This window comes from Pelecanus crispus, chromosome 13, assembly GCF_030463565.1.
Source record: "Pelecanus crispus isolate bPelCri1 chromosome 13, bPelCri1.pri, whole genome shotgun sequence".
Taxonomy (NCBI): domain Eukaryota; kingdom Metazoa; phylum Chordata; class Aves; order Pelecaniformes; family Pelecanidae; genus Pelecanus; species Pelecanus crispus.
Window position 1 is genome coordinate 141,021 of NC_134655.1, and position 24,230 is coordinate 165,250.

The following is a 24,230-nucleotide window of genomic DNA, read 5'->3' on the forward strand; positions in this document are numbered from 1 at the left end:
AGATGGAAAGCCAGGCTGTGCCCGAGGGGTTTGCACAGCTGCGGGACCCGCAGGAAGAGCCACAGCCACCCCCAAGGGGCACCAGGGCACTGGGCTGGGGGCCCTGCACCCCCCACCTGGCTCTGCCCTGGCAGCCCCAGTGCTGACGCAGGCACAGTGCCGGGGTCAGCCGGGGACAGCATCTTTTTCCCTGAACTGCTGCTCCGCCGTCCCTTTGGCAGCACCTGCCCCACCACCAGCGCAGAGGAGATCATGCTGCTGGGGCAGCCCCTCGGTGCCTGGGGGTACCCTGCGAAGAGGTCCATCCCAAGGGGCACAAAAGCCCACTGGCATGGTATGTATGAGGACATGAGGCTGGGACAGGCAAACCCCAGTGCCCATCCATCTCTGGGTGCCCAGCAGGTCCGAGGGGTGCCTGCAGCAGCCCAGGGTGCAGGTCCCTGCCGGCAACAGCACCAGGCACTGGCATCCAGTGGTGCCCAGGGCTGGGAGCGTGCCCAGCTCCCATGCCTTTCATCATCGCTTGCCTGGATGAGTCAACACCACACGCTTAATGATTGACAAGGGAAAATCTTCCCCCTGGGGTCAGGTCTTTGAGCTTCCAAAAAAGCAGAAGATGTTCCCCTCCCCACAGCCTCCTGGCTGGAGGTGGCCAGGATGTGGCCAACTGGGGACAAGGGGCAGGAGGAGAGCCTGGGGCTCTGTGGCTTCTCACTCTGCCAGGATGGGGGAGGAACTTTGGGGCTGGTGGGCAGAGGAGGGATGAGGGCTGGCAGCACCCTGTCCCACAGCTGACACCCACAGAAGGGAAGAAGTGCTGAAACATCCCCATGGGGCTTGGAGCAGCAATTACAGATGGAGCTGGAGGCCAAGCAAGAGATGAGATCCTGGCAAGAGCCATGAGGTGAGGATGCAGAGGCAGTACCCAGCTGGCAGTGCCATGGAACACTGGGGACAAGGATTACGGCTGCCACCCATACCTCGCTGCTCAGAGAAGGGGAACTTTGCCCCAGCTTTGCAAACACAGGGCATCGCGCCCAGGAACAGGCAGGTTTGCCTCCAGACACCTTCCCAAAATAACCCTGGCAGTCAAATGCCTTGGCCACGGTGACAGACAGCCCAGGGAGACCCAGCTCATTGGCCCCCCACGGTCAGCCAGGAGATGCCCCATATAGAGGAATGTGGGGCATCTCTTGTCCCCAGCCCCACCAAGGCAGCTGCCTGCAGCCACATCTGGTCCCCCCTGCCCCAGGGCAGCCTCTGGTCCCTGCTCCTGCTCGAACCAGCTGGGATCTACCCCCTGCACACAGCAGGGAGCAGCACCCACCCCCTCCAGTGCAAGCACAGCCTATGCCAGCCTGTCCTGGGGGGCACCTGCTGCACCCCAGGGACAGAGCAAGAACAGGCCAAGATGGTCTTTAGCAAAATCCATCAATTTATTTACTTACACAGTCAGCAATAAATAGAGGAAAGCCAGGCAGCAGGGGTGCTGGGAGCAGGACCGACCCCTCCGGGAATGGGGACAGGCCAGGAGCCCAGCAGAACCCAAGCCCCGTGGGACAGCAAGGGTGCAAGAAGGCAGAGGGACACCGCAACAGGAGTCCAACCCCTGGGATAGGGCGAGACCCCAGCCCTGCTAGAGGGCAAGCCAAGGAAGTGAAGGACAGGGGTGGCAGAGGAAGCAGTGGGCAGAGCCCAACACAGGCAGCTGCCTGGCCCTAGCACTGGGAGCAGACCTGGCAGCTCAGGTCCCTCCAGTTCTCACAGCCCCCCAGAGCAGAACCACAGGGGAGGAGAGGGGCTTTCCCTCCCCCAGCCCAATTCCCAGCCCAGTGAGATGCCACCACAGCTGGGACTGGACAGGATTGGGTGCATGTGAGCTGGGAAGGAATCCCACAGGCAGGGTTGCACTGGATACTGACAGCACCAGCTTGGTGCCAAGCACGGGGACAGCTGGACCGCTCTCCCTCCCTACCCTGGCTCCGCCAGAAGACCCCCAGCAACCTCCTAAGAGCTTCATGCTCCAGTCCAGAGACCCAGCTCTTCTCCGGGAGCATTAGGCCAAGCCCTCCCGCCCCCCAAAAACAGGCAGCGGCCGTGGGGCTGCAGGAAGGACAGATGCCATGGGGCAACCGCCCCAGCATAGGCTCCTGCCTTTAAAAACCTACAATTTACATAAAAATGCCATTGTAAAACCTTCCCACAGAGCAGTGCCATGCAGGGAGGGGGGACGAACCCGCCCCAGGCAGAGCAAGACAAACCCTGAAGTCCAGATCCGGCAGGGACAGGCAGAGCCTGGGGGTGACATGCCAGGGCAGCGGGCATTACCGGCAGGTGCAGGACTCTGCGATCATGTTCTCATACTCCTTGTAGAGGATGCCGCCATCACGCTCAATCATGAGGACACTGATGGGGCTGTAGCGGTAGGGGACGCAGGAGGGCCGGGGCACGTTGGCATCCACCAGCTGATGGACAAAGCTCTGCACCACCGCATGGTTGGGCGCGTGGTAGTCATAGCGGAGCAGGCGGGGACAGGCACCCTTGCAGTAGCGTGGGTTGTAGCGGTGGGGAGCGATGATCCAGTGGTCCCAGCCCAGCTGGGCGAAGCTGACGGGGAAGGGGCGCAGGGAGCAGTCACTCTTCTCCCCTCCCTGCTCCCGCAGGTAGCTGGGCAGGTCGTGGGCCAGCGTCCCCGTGTCTCGACGGTGCCGGTGGGGCTCTGCCACCGGAGGTGCCAGCCCAGCCCGGGTATCATTGAGGTAGAGGAGGAGGAAGGGGTGGCTGGGGGCCACTGGAGCATCGTGGCCCCCCACCCGGCCGGCACGCACACAGACATGCTGCAGTGCCAGGCTTCCCGCGCTGCCGTTCCCCAGCACCAGGTAAGGGGTGACATCTGCTTCAGCCCAGCCATGGCGGGGGTGGGCAGCAGGGCTGAGCAGTGCCCCAGGTGCCTCGCCAGTGGCTGCCAGCTCCAGGGCGCAGAGGAGGCGACCACGGGCCAGTGGCAGGCTGGGCAGGTAGACCATGGTGGCTCGGAGGAGGTGCTCGGCCTCGGGCTGGCCCTCCAGGCGGTAGGTGAGGGGCTGCACATACCAGCGACCTGCGGGGAAGCAGCAGTCAGTGGCCGCCCGGTACAGCAGGCAGGGTGCCAGCGCAGCCTTCTCCCAGGGTGCTGCTGCAGCCCCGCATGGTGCAGCAGAGCCTGTGGCATCATGGCCCTCAAAGCCCGTAACAGCCAGGTGTCCCAGCACGAGGCAGGAGCCTCGGCAAACAGCAGCCATGTATTGTGGCTTGCTAGCAGCGTGAAGGGCAGAGCGCATCTGGGACAATTCCCATCCTCTGCAGCAACACCACTGGCCTGGCACAGCACTGGGCAGGATGGGAAGGGGAGAGGGGCACGTGGGGCTAGCGATGCCCTTGCCCATCTCACCCCTGGGGCTGGGAGAGCCTGGGCCCCCTGCCAAGGGGGACCCCACGACCAAGCACAGCCCCGCAGGGCACAGGATGTGCCAGCCCTGGCCAGGACACTGTAAAGAGGGGGAAGGAGGCAGGCAGAGACCCCCCCCAGTGCTCAAGCCCACCCCACCGGCTCCACTAAGCCCCCGTACCGCTCTTGGTGCCCGCCTGCTCCTCACCTGCCCAGGGCTGGCCACCGTGGGAACTGGCCCGGACCAGGCGGACGGTGTTGGTGCCCAGGCTGCGGCCGTGGCGCGGTCGCCCTTCGCGGTCAGCGGCACGCCGGTACAGGTTCAACATGTAGCGCAGGGGCTGCCCACTTACTGGCCCTGCTCGCCAGCCCCGGCCGCCTGGTGCCCGCACTTGCAGTGCCTGCAGGAGGGGCAGGGCGGGCAGGGAGCCGGGGGGCAGCGGGGACTGGTTTGCAGCCCGGGAAAGGGGCACAGCCAGGAGGAGGAGGAGGCTGGTGAAGGGGTGGAGCAAAGCCATGATAGGTGTGGGGGGGTGGATGAGTGGGGCAAGGTGGGGCTGGCCGGCTGCAGAATTAGGGGGAGCCTGCAGTCATGCTTCTCCCCCCTGGAGAGGCAGAGCTGGTCGCGGGCACCAGCAAAAGGAGACCCCAGGGTAGTGCCAGCTGCTATCAAGCCAGGACAACCATGCCAGCTGCTTCAGCTTGGCACAGGAACAGAAAGGTGGGGGGGGATCTGTACGCAAAAAAGGGGTGCAAATTCTAGACTAAAACCCAGACCCGGGGCAAAGCCAGCCGGACAGGAGCCTGGCTACAGGGGCTGTAAGGGTGCCGGGGCGGGGGAGTGGGGGTGAGGTGGGGTGGGTGGGGAGAACCAGCTCGCTCAGCCCACCTGCTCCTGGCCGGCCTCCTCCTGCGGGGTGAGAGATCCCGGCCCGCGGCGCTCATTTTAAAGGCATGGCCCTAATCAGGGTTTAAAGGGCCAGGAGCTGCCTGGATCCCAGGGGAGGGAGGCTGGAGCCCGGCGGGGTGCTCTGCTGCGGGGAGAGCCCCTCCAGCTCCTCCCCCGCCCCCAGCTTCCCGGCCGCAGGCTTGGCACCGTTGTGCCCATTGCCGCAAGCTGGTACGCACTGCCCAGCGCATGCACGGAGCCTGTGGGTCTGCTCCCAGACCGGCTCACGGCACAGCCAGGCTGCCCAGTGCCTCACTGTCCCCAGCTGAGATGAGCATCAAGCCCAGCGAGCGTGGCACTGAGGCGCACGGGTGGGCAGAGCCACGTGGAGCCAAGCGGCGCTGAGTGCAGCCGGGTCAGCCGGTGGTACCCACACCACGGGCATCACCATGCCCGCAGCTTCACCAGGCTTGGCTGTCCCAGCTCCGAGGTCTGTCTCCAGCACCTGCCCAAGGCTGAGGGGTTGCGAGGGCGATGCCCACCCTCTCGCTGGCACGGGTCATTTGAGGCATTGCCCTTACAGGGGACATTGCTCCCCAGCCCCGGTGCCACTCTGTGGCTACGTGGTGCTTGCCTGAGGCAGGCTCTGTGGGTGCACCACAGAGCGGGGCGCAGGCAGCCGTGGGCATGCCCCTGGCAGAGCACCTGTTGCAGTGCCCAGCCCCATGGGACACTGCTGCTCTGCTGGGATGGAAGGGGCCGGGGGGGATACTGTGTTTGGGAACCACCAGTGCAGGCATAGGGACATTGGGGGAGCTGGGGGGGTGTGTTGGTGCCTGCCTTGCCCTGGGTGCTGCCCACCCTTCCTGGTACCAGCTGGGCCCAGCAGTAAGGGCTGGGAGGGCCATGTGTGGGTGGTGCCGGGGTGGGGGGGGGATGCGGTGCTTAATGGCGCATGGGGCCACATGACGAGCCAGGGTGCAGAGACCTCACGCCTGGCTGGGCAGCCCTGGTTACTCATTTGGGAAAGGGCACGGGGGCAGTCGAGCCTGGCGAAGGCTGGGAAAAGTCCGGGCATGGCAGGAGCCAGCCATGGGGGGCGAGGGCACGGCAAGGGGCCAAGCAAGGCCACGGGGGAGAGGAGGGTCAGGCCAGGGGTGGACGTGTCGAGGCCATGAAAGGGGGGCTGTGCATTGCTGCTGGGTGGGGTCCAGCACCACAAACAGCCCGGGGACTACCCCATCCCTGTGCCCTGGGACACCCCGGCATGAAGACAGGGCACGTGTACCGGGCTGCCCGCAGCCAGGCTGGACAGGGCGCAGGCAGGGTTCAAGGCAGGCGCAGGTGGATGGGGGCTGCCAAGAAAAACTCAAGGGACCCTTCCTGCGCCGGGGCTGAGCAACCCTGGGGGCAGCTCGCCAGCCCGGCACAGCAAGCCCACCCTCCTGGGCCACGGCGCAGCACCCGCCCAGCCAGCAGGCAGCCGGGGGCCACGGGTGTTGCTGGCAGGGCAAAGTTTTCCGGGCCGGCTGTGTTGTCTGGGAAGGAGATGAGTAAGAGCCGGGCCCCGGGCGGGAAGGGGAGGAGCAGGACTCTGGGGCTCCCCCGGGAACCAGTGCTGATCCACTCCCACCGCCCCCAGCTGCCACCCACTGCCTCCTTCCCCTGCCTCAGTTTCCCCAAAGGGGCACAGCAGCCCCTCCTGGATCTGCTGGGGGAAAGGTGGAGGTGAAGCATGGTCGTGCTTCCACACGTGTCCCGGGGTGTCTGGCAGGACAGGGTGGGGGCCAGAACGGGCAGGCCGGATGGGAGCCGGCAGCGCGTGCTTGCCTGCAGGCAGCAGGGGTCATGGCGCCCGCGTGATTGCCGGGGCGGGGTGCCATGGGGAACCTTCTGCCCGGGGAGGGGCGGGTGGGTGCTGCATCACCCCACGGCCACCTGAGCAGGCACCCCCTCACACCCACATGAGCGCTGCCAAACTGCCGGCCACACCGCGCTGCTGCGCTGGGCTGAGCTGTGCCAAGCCGAGCCGTGCTGCGCCAGGCTGAGCTGTGCTGAGCTGGCCCTAATGATGCTGGTCCTTCACAGCACCATACTGTGCTGGGCCAAACCGGGTCACGCTGTGCTGAACCGTGCCAGGCCATACTGTGCCGGGCCAAACCAGGTCACGCTGTGCTGAACCGTGCCAGGCCAAGCCAAGCCAAGCCAGGCCAGGCCATGCTGTGCTGAGCCAAACCGTGCCAGCCCTGCTTGCCCACGTCAACCCAAGCTGAACTGCACTGAGCAAAACAGGGCCAGGCCACGTGGAGCCAAACCAGGACAGGCACCTGGCTGTACCATACTGTACCGAGCTGAACCATGCCAGCCCCATGCTGTGCCATGCTGCGCCGAGCCAAGCCAGAATGTGCCAACCCAGCTGAGCTGCACTGAACCGTGCTGGGCCAAGCCATGCTGGGTCAGCCAACCCGTGCTGGCCCCCTTGCCATCCCACGCTGAGCTGAGCCAAATTGTGCCAGGCTGAGCTGTGCTGTGCCACGCTGAACTGAACTGTGCCAGCCCTCCATGTCATGCCATTCTGGGCTGAGCTGGACTGAGTTGAACCGTGCTGGCTGGGCTGTGCCAAGCTGAGCCAAACAGCTCAGTGCAGGTCCCTGGGCCGAGCCATGCCATGCCAAGCCAAGCTGAGCTGAGCAGCACGGTGCTGTGCTGTGCCATTGTGTGCTGAGCCACGCCATGAGCTGAGCCGTGCCAAGCTGTGCCATGAGCTGTGCTGAGCCATGCCATGCCATGCTGAGCTGAGCTGAGTTGTGATGAGCCGAGCTGTGCCATGGCTGTGCTGAACTGGGCTGAGCCGAGCCGTGCCAAGCCAAGCTGTGCCATGCTGTGCTGAGCCATGCCAAGCTGAGCTGTGCTGTGCCTAGCTGAGCTGAGCCATGCCAAGCCAGCTGTGCCATGCTGTGCTATGCCATGCTGAGCCAAGCCGCGCTGTGCCTAGTTGAGCCAAGCTGAGCTGTGCCAAACTGAGCTGTGCCATGCTGTGCCTAGCTGCGCTGTGCTGTGCAGGGCCATGCAGTGCTGGGCCATGCAGTGCTGATCTGAGCCGTGCCGACCTGTGCCGTGCCATGCTGAGCCATGTCGTGCTGAGCCGTGCCGTGCCATGCCATGCTGTGCTGAGCCAAGCTGTGCTGTGCCTGAGCTGAGCCCTGCCAAGCCAAGCTGTGCCATGCTGAGCCGAACTGTGCTGTGACAAACTGAACTGTGCCATGCTGTGCCTCGCTGTGCAGTGCTGTGCAGGCCCATGCAGAGCTGTGCCATGCTGTGCCATGCTGTGCCGCGCTGTGCCGAGCCGTGCCGTGCCATGCCATGCCGCGCCATGCTGTGCCGCGCCGTGCCAAGCAGCGCCGCATCACGCCGAGCCGTGCCGAGCCGTGCCGTGCTGCACTGAGCCGAGCCGCGCCGAGCTGAGCCGTGCCGTGCCGACACGTGCCGATCGCCGCCGTCCCCCCGTGCCTCATTGGCGGCGGCGGAGCAGCCCCGGTGCCGGCCCCGCCCCGCCTCTCGGCTCCGCACCGCTCAGCCCGGGCGGGCAGGGGTGTCATTTCCTCCGCCGTCCCGGGCCGAGCCGTGCGGGGCCGGGCCGAGCCGTGCCGAGCCGAGCCGTGCCGTGCCGTGCCGTGCCGACCCGTGCCGAGCCGAGCCGTGCCGATCGCCGCCGTCCCCCCGCGCCTCACTGGCGGCGGCGGAGCAGCCCCGGTGCCGGCCCCGCCCCGCCGCTCGGCTCCGCGCCGCTCAGCCCGGGCGGGCAGGGGTGTCATTTCCTCCGCCGTGCGGGGCCGGGCCGGGCCGGGATGGGGCGGTAGCGGCCATGGAGCGGGCCGAGGGCCGGCCCGGCGCCCCCCAGTTCGTGCATGTGCAGCTGCAGGGGGGCGCGCCCTGGGGCTTCACGCTGCGCGGCGGGCTGGAGCACGGCGAGCCCCTCATCGTCTCCAAGGTAGGCGCCGCCGGACGCGGTCCCGCGTGGGCTGCGGGGCATCCCCCCGCGAGGGGCCTCCGGCCCGTGGCGGGGCGCGGGGGCGGCCGGACCCCGGTCCCGGTGCGCGGCGGCGCTGGGGGCGCGGGGAGCCCCGGCCGTGGGCTCGCGTGTCCCGGCGCGGGGCCGTGGCGGTCGCCCGCACCCGCATCCTCCCGCGACCCGACACCCCGCGCCGTGGGGGAGAGTGGGAGCGGGGACCGCGGGGGCTGAGGGGGCGGAGGGCCCGGCCCAGGCCCGGCGGCAGGAAGAAATTCCTCCGGCACATCCGTTGGGCTGGCGGCGGGGGCGGCCCCCACCTCTCCCCCCGTCCCGTCCCGTCCCACGGGGCGCAGCCCCCCCCCCCCCTTTCGTGTGCCCACCCGTGGGTGCCGCGCCCACGGGCACCCCCGGGACCCGCTCTGCGGGGACGCTGGGGGCCACGGGGGGGGGACCGCAGTCCGCCCCGTCCCGCCGCCCCGAAGCGCTTGGGCAGGGCCGTGCCCGGGCCGGGGGGGGCTGGTGCCGGGGTGCGGTGCGGCCGCCCGGGTCCCTGCTGCAGCCGGGAGCGGGGAGAGCGAGGGTGGGGCCCCACGGCCGCGCCGTCCCGGCGCGCAGGGGGTCACCGAGTCCCTCCTGGGAAACCCGCTGGGAGCCGGGCAGCAGCCGGGGGCGCCGCGTCCCCCCGTCCCCCCGCCCAGCCCCTGTCACCGGGCGGGTTCGGCCGCCTGCCCGCCCGGAGCGACCCTCCCGCCGGGCCCGGGGTGCTGGCGGGCCGGGCTGTGCCGCGGCTCCGGGGCTGCCGCCCTGCCCCGAGCCGGGCCGGCTGCCCCCCGGGGCCCTCCACGCCCCGCGCCGGGACGCGGGGAGCGCGGTCTGGCTGGGGGAGCTGGAAAAGTGGCTCCGGTCCCTGCCCTGCGCCCCGGGGTGCCGCCGCCGGCGGGCGGGAGCCGGGGCCCTGCCGGGGGCCGGGGGGGGGGGCCGCTGCCCGCCCCCCGACTCGCTGCCGGGCCGCGGGGCGGTGGGTGCCGTGGGCCCGCCGGCTGCTGGAGCAGGGGATAGTGGGGGACGTTCCCCACCGCTGCTGAGAATGGCGGGGGGGGGTCCTGGCGAGCCGGGGGGTGCCGGCCCTCGCACTCCCCCGGCCGGGCCGCCGCCGCCGCGTGTGCTCTGCAGACAAAGGGGGCTTGTTCCAGCGCTCTGTGCATTCAGGGGAGGGTCCCCCGGGGCGCCCGCTCCGAGGCCGCGGCCGGCCGAGGTGTGTGCGTGCCGGCCCGTGCGGGGAGAGGGCAGCCCCCGCCTGTGGCGCGGGGGGCCCCAGGCCCCGCGCCGGAAAGGAGAAGGGGCTCCCGGCATTCGGTGAGACAGTTTGGCCTCTGAGCCTGCTCTGGGTGGGATCCTTTCCTGCGGCAGAGTCCCACAGCAGGGCTGGCATGGGCTCCGTGGGGCTGCTGAGCACCCCCCGGCACAGGGCCCCCCCCGGGCACGTTGGAGGCAAGGAGGGAGGTCAGCTCGGGCACTGCCGTGGCTGTGACTCCTTCTCAGTCAAGTCTCTCCTGGGGCAGGCAGAGATTCCTGTGAGCCAGCTGTTGATCACCATTAGGGCCCAGAGTGAACACCAGGGGTGGCACTGGGGAGGTGCCCAGGGCTGGCCCAGCCAGGCAGGGCAGCAGGCAGCGGGTTTGGCTGCCAGCGCTGAGTTCGCTGGTGGTGAAGGCAGAACAAGGGGCTGTTTGTGCCAGATTTAGCTCCTGATGAGCGATGCCAGGACTGAGCCATGTCCGTCCTGGCACCCGTGGTGGCCCAGACGCGGGTGCAGCCCTGGCAGTGTCCTGCACTGGGCGGGGCGGGGGGGGGGGGGGGGCGTCACCACTGACTCAGCCCCGTGGCTGTGGGAGGCAGGACAGGGTGGGTTGCGTGGCTGGGCAGAGGACTGGGGTGAAGGTGCAGCCTGCCCTGCCTGCCTGCTCTGCTGGAGCTGCGTGTGGTGGGCAGCGGCATGGCAGGGGTTAAAGCCGGGTGCTCCAGTGAGCGCATGGTGGGACCGGGAGCCCTTGCAGGCAGCTGGCACCCTGTGCCAGGAAGGCAGCTGTGCTCAGCCTGAGCATGGCTTTGCAATCCCCAGGTCCCTGAAAAAATGGGAGAGCTGTGGGGCGCTGGGCACTGCTGTGCCAGGCAGAGCCGTGGGGCAGTGCCAGGCTGGGCAGGAGGCTTGGGTCCCCGAGTGCCATGCTGCCCACGGGCAGGGGGATGTCCCCTGAGCCCTGCCTGGCACCAGGGCTAGGAAGGGGTGCCTGGGGGCACGTGCGTGGTGGCTGGCCTGCTGGGAAGCTGCAGGTGCCCCCTGGCACTGGGGCCTGGCTGACGCCCAGGCTGGGCTGCAGAGACGATGCTTTAGGCACTGCGGGCAGATCTTGTTTCTCTGCCGGGCTCGGAGCGGCAGGGCAGGGTGAGGAGCCCGTGGGCAGGGTGGGCGCAGGAGCCCTGTCATGGGGCCAGGCAGCTCTGCCCGTCACCCTGCAGGCGGCTGTAGGGTCCGGCCAGGTCAGGCTCCGCAGCCATGCTGGGCATGGGGGGCACGGGGCACCCCAGGTCCTGCCCCACGCGCCTGCATGCTCCATGCCACTGCCACCACGCAGCCCAGCAGCCAGGCTCGCTTGCCAGCCCTGTGGTGTGAGGGGCTGGGCATGGTGATCCCCGGCTGTCAGGAGCGGCAGGGTGGGCAGAAATGAGTGCCAGCACTGGGTGCTCTGCCTGCCTCGGCTGGGCGCTGCCGAGGGCTGCCCGCGCTGCACCTACCTGCTGGGGCAGAGGGGACAAGCTGGGACCCCTCCGTGCCGGCAGCACCATGGCCCTGTGTCCTCCAAGCCGTGGTGGTACGGGGTGCCAGGCTCAGTTCAGCTGTGGGTGCCAGGATGGGGTAGCTGCGTGCCAGGGCCGGGCACAGCTCAGCAATTGCCCTGCTGTTGGCTCCCCTGGGTGCACATGGCGTGATGGAATCCTTCGGCCATTGAAACAACCGCGGGTGCCTGGGCAGGGCTGATGCGGGGCTGGGAGCAGCGGCGGGGGGCTGGCATCCATGCCGGACAAAGGGCCCTTGTGCTGCCCGCGCCTGCGGGGGAATCTGCTGGGACGGGACATTTTTCTTCCCCCCTCCCTGATGCCCTTTCCTTGCTCATAAATTCATGTGACCAGGGTAGGGGGGGAGCCTGGTGTCGCAGATCCCTCCGTGGTGCCTGGGGTGCAGGCACCCGCTTTCTGAAGCCTCTTTCTCCCCTAGCACCTGGCAGCAGTGGCACACTCCCCGGGGTGTTCTGGGGGGCCGTGCCCCCCCTGACGCCCCTCTTTGTCACCCAGGTGGAGGACGGGGGCAAGGCCGCGCTGTCGCGCCAGCTGCAGCCGGGTGACGAGCTGGTGAACATCAGCGGGACGCCGCTGTACGGGTCTCGCCAGGAGGCCCTGATCCTCATCAAAGGCTCCTACCGTACCCTGAAGATGATCGTCCGCAGGTTGGCATTGCTGCGGGTGGGGAGGGCAGGGGGGACAGTGGCACCAAGGCTGGGGGGCATCATCTGCCCGGGGGACTGGTGGGAGCCTGGCAGCGTCCGTGTCTCCAGCCTGGAGGTGCCCTGTGCTGGGATGGGATGGGATGGGACGGGATGGGGGGCAGCCCCACCATGGCTGCCGGCACCCCATGGTGGGTGGGGGTTCCCCAGCCCTGTGTGCTGCCAGCAGAGCCAGGGCAGTGCGGCGGGCTCGCCGCCCCCTTGCTGGGCGGTATCCTCGAGCGTGGCCGCTCCTCTCCCTTCCTGCCTGCCTGCCTGCTCTCTGCCTGGGAAAGGAAGGAGAGGCAGGGCCGGGCCCTGCAGCAGCCCCCCGCCCCCCGGCCCGCATCCACTCCCTGGCTGCATCGCGACCGGGCTCCAGCTCCGGCAGCGCTCAGGGTCTGGGGCAGCACGGGGCACTGCCCACGGGGCAGGGGGTGCCACGGGGCTGTGCCGGGGCTCAGCATCATCCATGGTGAGTTTGGGGGCTCTGGCGGGGTAGGGACTCCTGTGCTGACCCTGCAGCTCATCCCTGCCGCCCTCCCTGCCCACCTGCCAGGTGCTGGGGCAGCACCGGGCACTTGGGGGGTACAGGAGGTGGCATCTGCCCGTATGTCTGTGCGGGGGCACTGGACATCTCTGCCTGCATGCGCTGGGGGGACTGGAGACCCCCACAGCTACCTGGCACAGGGGGTGGGATGTGGCCTGGCACAGGACCCCTCCCTGGGGACGTGATGTGGCCGGCGCTTGCTGCAGATGCTGAGGGACCAAGGAACAAGGGGGGAAGGTCAGGCTTGCGGTGGGGACACAGATGTGGCCCCAGGGTCCCTTGGTGTGCCCGTGGAGCTGGTCCAGTCCCAGCAGGGACCATTGCCCTGCTGGGGCATTGCCCGTGGGCTGCACTGGGGCCACGTCCTCGGTCCCCTGTTGATGCTGGCAGCAGGGACGCCGCAGGCAGGGGAGCCCCGGCAGTGGGGGGAAACCGTGGGATCCCCCTGCCCGGCGCCGGGTGCTGGCAGGGCTGGACCCTCCTCGACGCCGTCCCCCTCGGGCGGGCGCTGGCCTGGGGGGGACAGGAAGCCCCGTAGGAAGTGACTTCAGCCCCGGTTCCTCAGCCCGGCTTCCTCCCCATTCTTGTCCTCTCCTGCTGTTGCTCTTGGCAGGAGGAGCGTGCCCGTCCTCCGGCCCCATTCCTGGCACGTGGCCAAGCTCTCCGAAAGCCGCCCCGACGCCCCCGCCATGCACTGCCCTGCTGACGCCTTCAGCCTCTCCTGGCCCTCGGGGTGTGATGTCAGGTGAGACCCCCGGCCCACCCCAAGGGGCACCCGTGCGACCGCACAAGGGGAGGGGGCGGACGAGGCACCCGCTTGGGTCGGGGCGGGGGGGGGGGTGCGGGGTGGGTGCTCGCTTGCTTGCCCCATGCCTCTGTCAGGCATCCCCCCGTGTCCTGCCGCCGCACTGCCCTTTCCCCTGCCTGTTTACTCATCGGCTCCCGGCAGGAAGGGGCGGTGGCTCCGCCGGAGCCGGCCAGGAGCTGCCGAGTCCCAGTGCCCTCCCTGCCAGAGCAGCCAGGTCCCGAGTGGCCGGAGCCACGCACGCCCTGTGTCCCTTTGCCCGCTCCCCCTGCCAGCACCGGGGCAGCCCTTGGTGCTGCCCCCAAACCCGGGGGTGAAGGGCGGGTTGGGTCTGCACCAGCCTGTGCCCCCCTATCCCGGGGAGGGGTGTGTGTGGTGGGGGGCGTTGGCCCCCTGGGATCTTGTGCCCATCGGAGGGGCTGGCAGGGAGCTGGGGGGGGGGGGGGGGGCGGCAGGCGCGCCTAACGCCGGTGTGGGGCCGGGCGGCAGCGAGCTGTCCCTGCAGTGGAACCCGCTGTCCCGGCACTGCAGCACCGACCGGAGCAGCTCCATCGGGAGCATGGAGAGCCTGGACCAGCCTGGCCAGGCCTACTATGAAGGGGACCCCTCACCTGTTGACCAGGGCATGTACCACAGCAAGCGGGACTCTGCCTACAGCTCCTTCTCCGCCAGCTCCATCGCCTCTGACTGCGCCCTCTCCTTCCGCCCCGAGGAGGCCGCCTCTGTTGACTCGGGCTCCCAAGGCCCCTGCAAGCCCCCCGACGGGCGCTACCTGACCACGGGGGCTGAGCCGTCTGCCAGCCGGCACCCCGAGGCCTGGCGGGCACCCGTGCCCCCCCAACCCCCCGTCAGGAGGGACAGCCTGCGGGCAGCCCCGTCCGGCGGAGGGGACAGGCGCCGGGTGTCTGTGTCAGCAGACATGCTGCACGCCAAGGGCCGGTGGATCTCTGACACCTTCCTCTGCCAGAGGGACGGGGAGGCAGAGGCAGCAGGCAGGAGGACGCCGGTGCCGTACCCCACGAAGGACCGTCTCTCCACCGACCAGTATTACATGCTGAGCTCCCATCCAGACCGGTGCCCGGCTGAGCCGCTCCTGGGGGAAAGCACGGAGCCTGGCGACCGGCTATACCTGGACGGCGGCATGCACCGAGTGCCCGATGACACGGCGGTGGGGGACAACCTGCTGCTGTCCCCCCTCAAGGGCCATGCACCGCACCGGCACAGTGCTCCCGAGCAGCTGCTGGCCTCACAGCTCCGCTCTATGCAGGTAGGCACCGGCAGTGAGCGAGCCTCGCCGGCCCCTGATGGGCACCACTGGACCCTTTCCCCGCTGCACCCCGAGGGCAGATGGCCGGGGGCCGCGGGGGCTGCCCAGGACCCCGCGCTCTGCCCGGAACCCTGCCGCCGCCTGCCACCCTGCCACTGCTGCCCCGAACCGCAGCGAGCCTGCGGGCAGGACGGGCGGGGGGCCAGCCCGGCGCGCAGCACTGAGGGGCCGGCGGAGGAGGAGAGCCGGGCCAGAGGCCGGCGGGCTGGGGGACCTCCACACCGCTCCGCTCAGATGCGCCGCCGCAGCGACCGCTTCGCCACCAGCCTGCGCAATGAGATCCAGCGGCGCAAGGCCCAGCTGCAGAAGAGTCGGGGTCCCGGTGCCCCGCCGCCCGGCGAGGAGCCGGTGGAGGAGGCGGACGAGCCCCCCGAGGGCAACACGCCGGCAGAAGGACCCTGCGCCCCGGCTGAGTGTCTCAGCCCCGCACAGAGCGAGGACAACAGGAACCCCAGCCACTCAGGGGACCGGGGCATCCCCACCCCTGACCCGCTGCCAGTCCCCAAAGGGCCCCCATCTCCCGAGAGGGCGGTGCCGACGGGCCGGGGCCGCTGGCGCTGGTCCCCAGAGCGCAAGCTGCAGCGGCAGCGCTCGCCCAGCCCTGGCGAGCTGGAGGGCTACGGCCAGGGGCCAGCGGCCCCCAGCTCCCCGCCACGGGGCGGTGATGAGGCTGTCCTCCTGCCCTTCGCCGACCGCCGCCGGTTCTTTGAGGAGAGCAGCCGGCCGGTGCCGCCCCGGCACGGCAAGCCCCCAGCAGGTGATCCTGCTGCCTTCCAGCCCCCCGGCCCCGAGCGACAGGATGCCCGCCGCCTCTCCGTGGACCAGCCCTATGGCTCCCCTTCACCTGGCCGCCCCAGCTCTGCGAGCCCCTACGCTGAGTGCTGCCGGGAGCAGCCCCCCTGCTACAAGCCGCTGGGGAGGCCGGTGGAGCTGGAGTACCTGCGAGGCTTCTCCTACCCCTATGGGGGTCCCCTGCGCCCCGAGCCCTGCCGCTACTGCGGGGGGGACTTGTGCCCCCCACCGCTGCCCCGCGGTCACACCTGCCGCTGCCACCCCCAGCCCTGGGCACGCTGCCCTGACTGCTGCTGCCCGGCCCCCCGCCCCGGGCGGGAGGAGAGCGACGCCTGGTCCCCCCGCAGAGCTTTCGTCCCGGTGAGTGAGTCCCCTGGGACTGTGCCGGGGAGCAGCGCGGGCACCACCCTGCACCCCCGGAGCATGACCCTGGGTTGGGGTGGGGAGTACTGTGCCCACGGGGGGCCCTGCAGGCTGCCTGCATGCCTACTGTGCCTGGACGAGGATGGGTTAGGGGGTGCTGGGGAGGAGGATGCTGACCCCGCTTTCACACTCCCTCTGCTTCCCCCATGCAGGAATTTCCTCTGGATGAGTGGGAACCACCAGCAATAACCAGGAAAGCCAGCCAGTCCATCAGGTGAGCCCACGCTGGGTGACCCATGGGCCCATGGTGGTGCCAATGGGGTGCTGGGATGTGCATGCCACTCGGCAGGGACCTCTGCCAGCGAGGCGTGGGGACTGCTGTGATTTTGGTTGGTGATGTACAAAGCATCTCCCTTAATGCCCTGGCCACAGCTGTGCTGTGCCCTGCGAAGCGGGGATGCGTGCTGCCTTGGGCAAGCAGGGCCCGGGTGTGCGAGGAGGTGCCCGTGGGGGGGTGGGTCCCTCCTTACCCATCCGTAGGGGGCTGGGGGCATCTCCAGGGGGCTGTACCCAGCGCGGGGGCACCGGGAGAGCCTGAGCTTTCTCCGCCAGCAGGACTGGGTGACTCCGGCTGGGGAAACTGAGGCAGGGGTGGGCATGAGCTGCCGGGGGGTGACTGTCTGGGTGGGATGGGTGCCTGCTTCTCTCCCCAGCGAGCTCTCCCGCTATCAACTGGGCTTCCTGAGGCTTGGCGCCTTCCGCCCCTGCTTTGAGAGCACTGAGCCGGAGTGGCCGCCCTGCTACCGGGCCACGTCCACGCACGACCTCTCATGGGATGGCGACCGCCTGGCCCGCTCCCCCGAGAGCCCCCCAGACCCTCTGCACCGCCCGCTGCGGGGCAGAGCCTTCTCCGAGAGCCACCTCAACCTGGAGCCTGCCAGCCCCCGGGGCCGCAACCAGAGGGACCTGCTTCGTGCCAAGCTGGACCCCCCCAGCATCCCCAAAAAGAAGGGGCCCCCACCTCCGCGCCCGCCTCCTCCCAACTGGGAGAAGTACAGGCAGCGCCGGATGTCCCAGCGCCTGCCAGATGGCTCTGGGCACAGCTCTGCCTTCACTGCCTCCGCGGTGCCAACCCGCAGCATCGCTGAGGCTGTGCGTGAGCGGTCACAGAGCCTCACCGGGGAGCAGGGGGGCCGGTCCCGGGGGCATGCTGCTCGGCCCCCAGCCCTGCCAGGCGCCTGGCCCCGACCTGAGCCCACCGGATCGCTCCGCAGGACACCCGAGCCTGATGCTGGCAGCGCCGAGATTTGCAGGCAAGTGCTGCTGCGGCACAGGGGTGGGAGTGGGGTTGCAGGCACAGCCTGGGCACGGGTTGGCTTTTGGGGCCATGTGGCCCTTTGAACCCTGTATTGGAGCATTTTAATCCACCCCTTGGGGTGGGCTGTGGGGTTTTCTTGGGGTGGGGGGGTGTCCCTGACCTCTTTCTCTGGGGTAGGCACGGCCTTGCGTGTCCCGTCCCCCACGGGCAAGCAGGGGAGCTGACATGGGTGGCCCTGGGTGGGTGTCGGCAGGGCGGCGGGGGCCGGGGTGGAGCGGCCGAAGGCGAAGCACCCCTGGGAGATGGAGGAGCAGTCCCAAAGGCTCGGCCGGAACCAGGAGCGGGGCTGGGCTGGCCCCCGTGGGGTGGGTGAGTGCTCCCTGCCCCTGCATGGTGGTCCCAGCCCCACCACCCCGGAGGCACCCAAGCCCAACCCTGGAGCAGCGGAGGAGGCGAGCTGCCAGGGGGGCCGGCCCCAGCCCCGCCGCGTGGACTCGGAGGAGCTGCTGTGGGAAGTGGCGGGCAGGGACCACTCCCTGGCTGGCATCCTGGCCCCCTCGGCCCCCCTCAGCACCGCCACTGAGGCGATGGGTGAGCTGCTGGTGGTGGGGGAACGGCAGGCCTGGCGGGAGCATTTCCAGCAGGACTGGCACTTGGAGGCCCTGGCGCAGGACAGGTAGGGCTGGCGCGGCAGCAGGCACCGTGCTGAGGACAGGCTGCGCTCCGCCACCCCAGTGCTGAGCCCCTGTCCCCGCAGGCAGGGCTTCGAGCCCATCTCGCCGCCCCCCGGGAGCACTGCCAGCTCCACCTCCTACCCGGCGTATTACGGTGTGGCAGCAGGCAAAGCTGAGCCGCTCGGCAAGGTGAAGGAGCTGCCGGAGGTGGTGGAGGGGAGCTCAGAGGAGGAGGAGGTGGACCACGAGCTGGTGGAGAAGAAGGTAAAGCAGGCACTGCTGGGGATTATGCCCTCGGGGTCCCCCGCTGTCATCACCAGGTGCTCCCCGGCACCTGCAGTGTTGCCGCGTGCTCACAGGAGCCGGGGCATCATCAGTTGCTCACGGGAACTAGGGGCATCGCCGGATGCTCATGGGGATGAGGGACACTGCTGGGTGCTCACAGGGACCAGGGGCATTGCTGGGTGCTCACAGGGGCTAGGACATTGCCAGATGCCTGCAAGGACCAAGGGGCATTGTCGGGTGCTTGCGGGGCCTGGGAGTGTCACCAGATGCTCCTGGGAACCGGGGGCATTGCCAGATGCTTGCGCGGACGAGGGGCATTGCTCAGTGCTTGCAGGGACCGGGACATTGACGGATGCTCACAGGGACCGGGGGCATCGGTGGTCGCTTGTGGGGACTGGGGGCATCACTGGGTTCTCACAGGAACTGGGGGCATTGCCATACGCTCACGAGGTCTGAGACATTGCCAGGTGCTTGCCGGGACTGGGGGCATTGCCAGATGCTCACGGTCTGGGGGGCCCAGTGCAGCATCTGCACTTGTGTGCAAGTCCCCCAGTCTCAAGGGGGTGGCCCCAGTCGCCCCTGACTCCTTCTCTGCGGCAGCTGCAGCTGATCGAGAGCCTGAGCCGCAAGCTGGCCGTGCTGCGGGAGGCGCAGCGGGGGCTGCAGGAGGACATCAGTGCCAATGGGGCGCTGGGTGAGGATGTGGCCGCCCGCCTGCAAGCCCTCTGCACTCCAGGGGAGTTTGACAAGTACCGCCTCTTCGTGGGTGACCTGGACAAGGTGGTCAACCTCCTGCTCTCCCTCTCGGGGCGCCTGGCCCGGGTGGAGACCGCCCTGGGCAGCCTGGGGCCGCACGCCCCCGCCGAGGACAAGGTGGGCATGGGACGGGGGGACACCCACGGGACATCGAGGCGTGGGACCCCCAGCCAATGCCGCCCGTCTCGCCTGCAGGTAGCCCTGCGGGAGAAGCAGCGGCTGCTGGCGGCGCAGCTGGAGGATGCCAAAGAGCTGAAGGAGCACATGGGGCGGCGGGAGGAGGCGGTGGGCGCCATGGTGGCGCGGTACCTGCCTGCCGAGCACCTCCAGGACTACCAGCACTTCGTCAAGATGAAGTCGGCCCTTATCGCCGAGCAGCGGGAGCTGGAGGAGAAGATCAAGCTGGGCCAGGAGCAGCTCCGCTGCCTGCGCGAGAGCCTTGGCCAGGCCCCCAAGGGCTGCTAGCCCCCTGCCCAGCCTTCCCCCAGGACCCCGGCCGTGGCCCCAGCTTGCTGCCAAAGCAGATCTGGCCCCTTGGGGCCTCTCCCTGCATCCGTCCCTCTGTCCAGCCCCTGCCTTTTATTTATTTTTCCGGTTACCGAGCAGGGGAGGGGGTGCCAGTCCAAGCACTGGCAGAGGGGCGTCATGCCACAGAGCTGCCTGGGCTCTACAGCCACCCAGCACCCTGTGGCCCAGCAGGACCAGATGGACAGATCCTGCCACCCCCCCCGGGTCTTCTGTGCCCGCAGGGGTCCCTCCACCTTGTCCTGGACACCGGTGTCTGTTCCACAGCTGGTGCTGCACCATGTGCCTTAAACACCCCTTGGCTGCCCCGGGGCATCCTCACACAGTGACTGGAAGGGTTAAACCATCCTCACCCTCCGTCGTGTCTGTTTGTCAAGCTCCTCCATCGTCCATCTGTCCGGTGGGAGCTGGAGGAATTTCGGCCCCCGGCATCCTCTTCCTCTCCATTGTGTCCGAAACAATGGCCCTGGCCAGCGGGTCCTTAACCCCTTCGCCGCCGCCCCGGGGCACCGCGGGGGGCCGAGGCGGGTGCTGGTAGGTGCTGTGCACCCCTCTCCCGGGGGACACTTGGGTGGGTGCCCCCGGGATGGTGCCCTGCCAGAGGATGCGGTGCTGGGAGCAGGAGACCGAGGGCTGCCGGTACCCGCTGCCACCAGTGCTGGGGGCGTGGGGACCACCCAGCCTCATCCAGCCCTCGCTCCGACCTCTGCCCCGGCACCGGGAGCCGTTAATAGAGGAAAACCCACGCTAAGGACGAAACGGGGCACCTGTATCCCTCCTCCGCGCCGCAGCAGCCCCAAATAGCACTTGGACCTCAGCCTGGGTCACCCGACCGCCCCGCCGTTGTCGGTCTGTCCCCACGGGACGGGCAGGCGCCTGGATGCTGATTTTGCACAGGGGTTTCGTGCAACCGGCAGCAGCTTGGGGTGGGGGGGGTGGGGGGATGCGTTTTGGGGAGGCAGGGCGGGCCCAGCCCCAGGGTGCAGGCAGCGCCCATGCCTACCTGCTCGGCACCGCAGGAGCCCCCCCCCTGCGTGGCTGATCCCCCCCGTGGGACACCCCCCCTCCCCAACCTGTTGAACACTACACCCCACACCTACGTGTCCCTCCCTACCTTGGGACGGTGCCTGGCAGGATTGGGGTCCCCTGCACGCCCCCCGTCTCAGCTGCCCCCCGTGCCTGCCCGGGAGCACTGCCAGGCCCAAAGGCTGCACCCCCTGGGTGCTGGGGGCCGTGCCGCTCTCGGGGGGGACCGGCGGCCCTCAGCAGGTCACGGCGCCAGCGGGGTGTGCCAGCGGGGTGTGCCAGCCGTGCCCCGCCGCCGTGCCTCTCACACTAAAGCAGCAGCAGCAGCTGCACAGCTGTCCCACTCGTGTCTCGTGTGGTTTGTCCCTGCGTCCCCAGCCAGTGGCACCGGGCTTGGCGGGTGCCCGCCGTGGGGGGGGGTGGGGGGATGCTCCAGCTGGGGTGAGCCAAGCCCTGGCAAGCTTGTGGCACCCAAATGTCCCGTGGCACTTGCAGGCACCTGGGTGCAGCTGTGGGCAGGGGGTTCCTCTGCACCCAGTGCCACCAGGCAGGGTCTGGGCAGGGGGCAGTGCCTGGACCCCTCCCCAGGGGCACAGGGAGGGGGCACAGCGCTTGGGTGACAGTTGTAGCGTTGCACCTGGCACTCACAGCCACAGCATCGCTGCCGGGACGTTTGGGGTGGCACCGGGGAGGGGGTGGCAGTGCCCGGGGGGGTGGCGCGGTGCTGCTGCTGCTGAGCCAGCTCTGGGGTACCCTGCTTCACCCCAGCACGGCAGGGTGGCACGGGTGGGCGCGGCCGCTGTCCCCTTGCTGGCCAAACGCCTTCCCCGGGGCCTCTGGGTGCCCGCCGCGGGTCCTGGCCCCCCCCTCCCCGTGCCGGGGCAGCGCCGGGCCCCTGCCTACGCCTGGCAGCCCCACGACCGCGGGCGGGGCGGGGGGAGCCGCCGCGCAAGGGCAGCGCCGGCCGCTGGGTGGCGCCAGCACACGCGTGTGAGCGCAGGCGAACGGGGCGCGTGCGCAGGCACACACGCGTGGGTGCACGAGTGCAGGTGTGTGTGTGTGAGCGCGGGCGCGCGTCGGTGGGTGCGTGCACGTGTGTTGGAGCGTATGCACACGCACGGTGGCACGGAAACACGGGAGGATGCTTGCGTGTGAGCCCATGCACGTGCAGGTGAGCACGTGTGCGCAGGGGTGAGCGTGTGTGTGAATGCATGCGCGTACACGCCGGGGTAACTGCACGCGTGCACACCTGTAGATGAATGGCTGAAAGCATGCTGAGTGTGAGCACATGGCTGCACGGGGGGATACAGGCACACACGTCAGTGCACACAGGTGAACACATGCACACTCATGTGAGTGCACGCAGCTGAACATGCACACACAGGTGAATGCACACACAGAGGTGAATGCATGCACACATGTGTGAGCATACATGCACACACAGGTGAGTACATGCCTTGTGTGTGAGCACACGTGCACAGGGAGGTGCACAGCCCCATGCCGGGGAGCACAAGCACCAGCAGTGAGTGACTGCACATGCAGATGAAAACACACATGGGTGAACGTGTCCATGTATCTGTGACTTAAGATGTGAATGCATGCACATGTGTGTGAGCACACACACGCAGGTGAATACACACATGGGTGAACGTGTCCATGTACTTGTGATGTGCACATGTGAATGCATGCACACATGAATGCATGCACATGTGTGTGCACATGCAGGTGAGCAAATGCGCAGGCAGCACATGTGGGTGAGTGTGTACGTGTGCGTGGGCAGGGGCGCTTGTGCAAGCTGATGCATATGGATAACCGCAGACACATGGGGGGGGGGGGGGGGATGCATGCATGCGTGTGTCTGTGCCCCATGGCCCGTTCAAGACCCGCTTGCCCCGCCATGCAGCTCCCACTGCTACCAGGTAGGACCATGGATGCAGGGCAGGGGACACGGCCAGGCTGCCAGGTACCAGAGCCCTCAGCGCCTATGCTGGATGTGGCCATGAGGTGGGAGGTCGGGGGGATCCCTGCGTAGGACCCCATGGGAGCTGCGAGCCAGCGGGGCCATGCATTGTAGCACGCAGGGCTCCTGGGTCTCCCACAGGTGCAGCCAGGACCCAGACACACTGGGGTAGCCCCCGGCCCTGCTGTCTGTCTCCCCATCGCTGTAACTGCTGCATTTTACAGATCCCCAGTCCCTCCCCCTGTATCCCGCACCCCTGGTCCTGACAGACCAGGAGCTGGGGGAGGGTGAAGACATAGCGGGTAACGATACTTCAGTGAGAACCAAGCCCCTGCCCAGCCCTCTGCCCCATGTGGGAACCAGGGAGTCCCAAAACATGGAGGTCCAAACCGCGCAGCAGCCCCCCCTGCTTATTACAGCCCAAAGGGCAAAGCCGCACACAAGGTGGGGGACAAGGGAGTCCCAGGCTCCCTGCCCCTGGGCATGGCCCACCAGGGGGTCGGCTGCAGTTTGGGGGGGGATGTGGGACTCTTGCTTGGGCCTGGCCAGCTGCCAGCATGGGGGTCCCAGAGCAGCAGTGGGTGAGGGCTGGGCACCAGGGGCCATGGCACCCCACGCTGCGGGGCTGGGGCCCTGTGCGCACCACAGGATGGAAAGCGGGGCCAGACCCTCTCTCCCTTCCAGTGGTGTGTTGGGGGGGGCACATGTCCATATGTGCACATGTGTGTGTGAGCGCCATATGCATGATCCGGAGCATGTTCCTATACAAATACACCTTTGTGGGGTGTTTGCATGCATGCGCACCATAGAATCACAGAAGGGTTTGGGTTGGGAGGGACCTCTGAAGACCATCTAGTCCAACCCTCCTGCTGTGGGCAGGGACATCTTTCACTAGATGAAGTTGCTCAAAGCTCCATCCAACCTGACCTTGGACACTTCCAGGGATGGGGCATCCACCGCTTCTCTGGGCAACCTGCTCCAGTGTCTCACCACCCTCATCAAAAAACATTTCTTCCTTATGTCCAACCTAAACCTACCCTCGTTCAGTTTAAAACCATTGCCTCTTGTCCTGTCACAACTGGCCTTGGTAAAAAAAATCTCTCTCCATCTTTCTTCGGAGCCCTCTTTATATATTGAAAGGCCACAATAAGGTCTCCCTGGAGCCTTCTCTTCTCCAGGCTGAACAAGCCCAACTCTCTCAGCCCTTCTTCCTAGGAAAGGGGTTCCAGCCCTCGGACCATTTCCTTGGCCTCCTCTGGACTCGCTCCAGCAGGTCCCCGTCCTCCCTGTGCTGGGGACCCCCGAGCTGGATGCCGGGCTCCAGGGGGGTCTCACCAGAGCGGAGCAGAGGGGCAGAACCCCCTCCCTCGACCTGCTGGCCACGCTGGGGGTGATGCACCCAGGATAAGATTGGCTTTCTGCGCTGCGAGCACACGTTGCCGGCTCATATAGTTTGCGTGCACGTGTGAGTCTGCGTACAAGTAAGTGTGTGGAGGCATCAGTGCGTGTGCTCACCCATGCTTGTGCATGCCCATGCATGTGTGGCCATATGCATGTATATTTGCATGGAGGTGCTGCATGTGCTCGCCTGTGCCTGAGCTGCGCGTGCCGATGCGCGAACGGGCATGTGCACACATATGTTCACGGCCACAGTGTGTGTGTGCTCGCCCGTCCCATCCATGTGCGTGCCCTTGCTCGTGTGGGTGGTGCACACGTACGCGCGCAGCGGCGGTGCACGTGCTCACCCACGCCCATGCACACATACGTGCACGCGTGTGCTTTCCCACGCCGGGGATGTGCACGCTTGTGCGCGTGCGCCTGTGTTCACACATACGGGCACGGCAGCCACGCACGTGCTCGCCCGTGCCTGTGCATGTGCCCGCGTGAGCGGCGCACCTGTACGTGCACGTTGGCGGCGCATGTGCTCGCCCGTGCCTGGGCTGCGCACGCCTGTGTGCCCGCGAAAGCGTGCACACGTA

The 24,230-nt window shown here is 68.2% G+C and overlaps 2 protein-coding genes across 2 annotated transcripts; one reads left to right on the forward strand and one right to left on the reverse strand.

Moving 5' to 3' along the window:
* Positions 1–2,324: 2,324 nt before the first annotated feature.
* On the reverse strand, positions 2,325–3,945 carry BMP15 (bone morphogenetic protein 15). Its single transcript, XM_075720841.1, has 2 exons — positions 3,636–3,945; positions 2,325–3,100 (listed from the first exon to the last, which is right to left on the reverse strand). The coding sequence occupies exons 1-2, from the start codon at positions 3,943–3,945 to the stop codon at positions 2,325–2,327; spliced, it is 1,086 nt and encodes a 361-aa protein (XP_075576956.1).
* Positions 3,946–8,181: 4,236 nt separating this feature from the next.
* SHROOM4 (shroom family member 4) lies at positions 8,182–19,205 on the forward strand. Its single transcript, XM_075720692.1, is given in 12 exon segments — positions 8,182–8,307; positions 11,683–11,834; positions 12,167–12,227; positions 12,230–12,345; positions 13,034–13,165; positions 13,757–15,704; positions 15,920–15,981; positions 16,421–17,020; positions 17,279–17,701; positions 17,783–17,963; positions 18,585–18,857; positions 18,936–19,205. Coding segments are annotated over 12 exon segments (4,344 nt in total).
* The last annotated feature ends 5,025 nt before the right edge of the window (positions 19,206–24,230 follow it).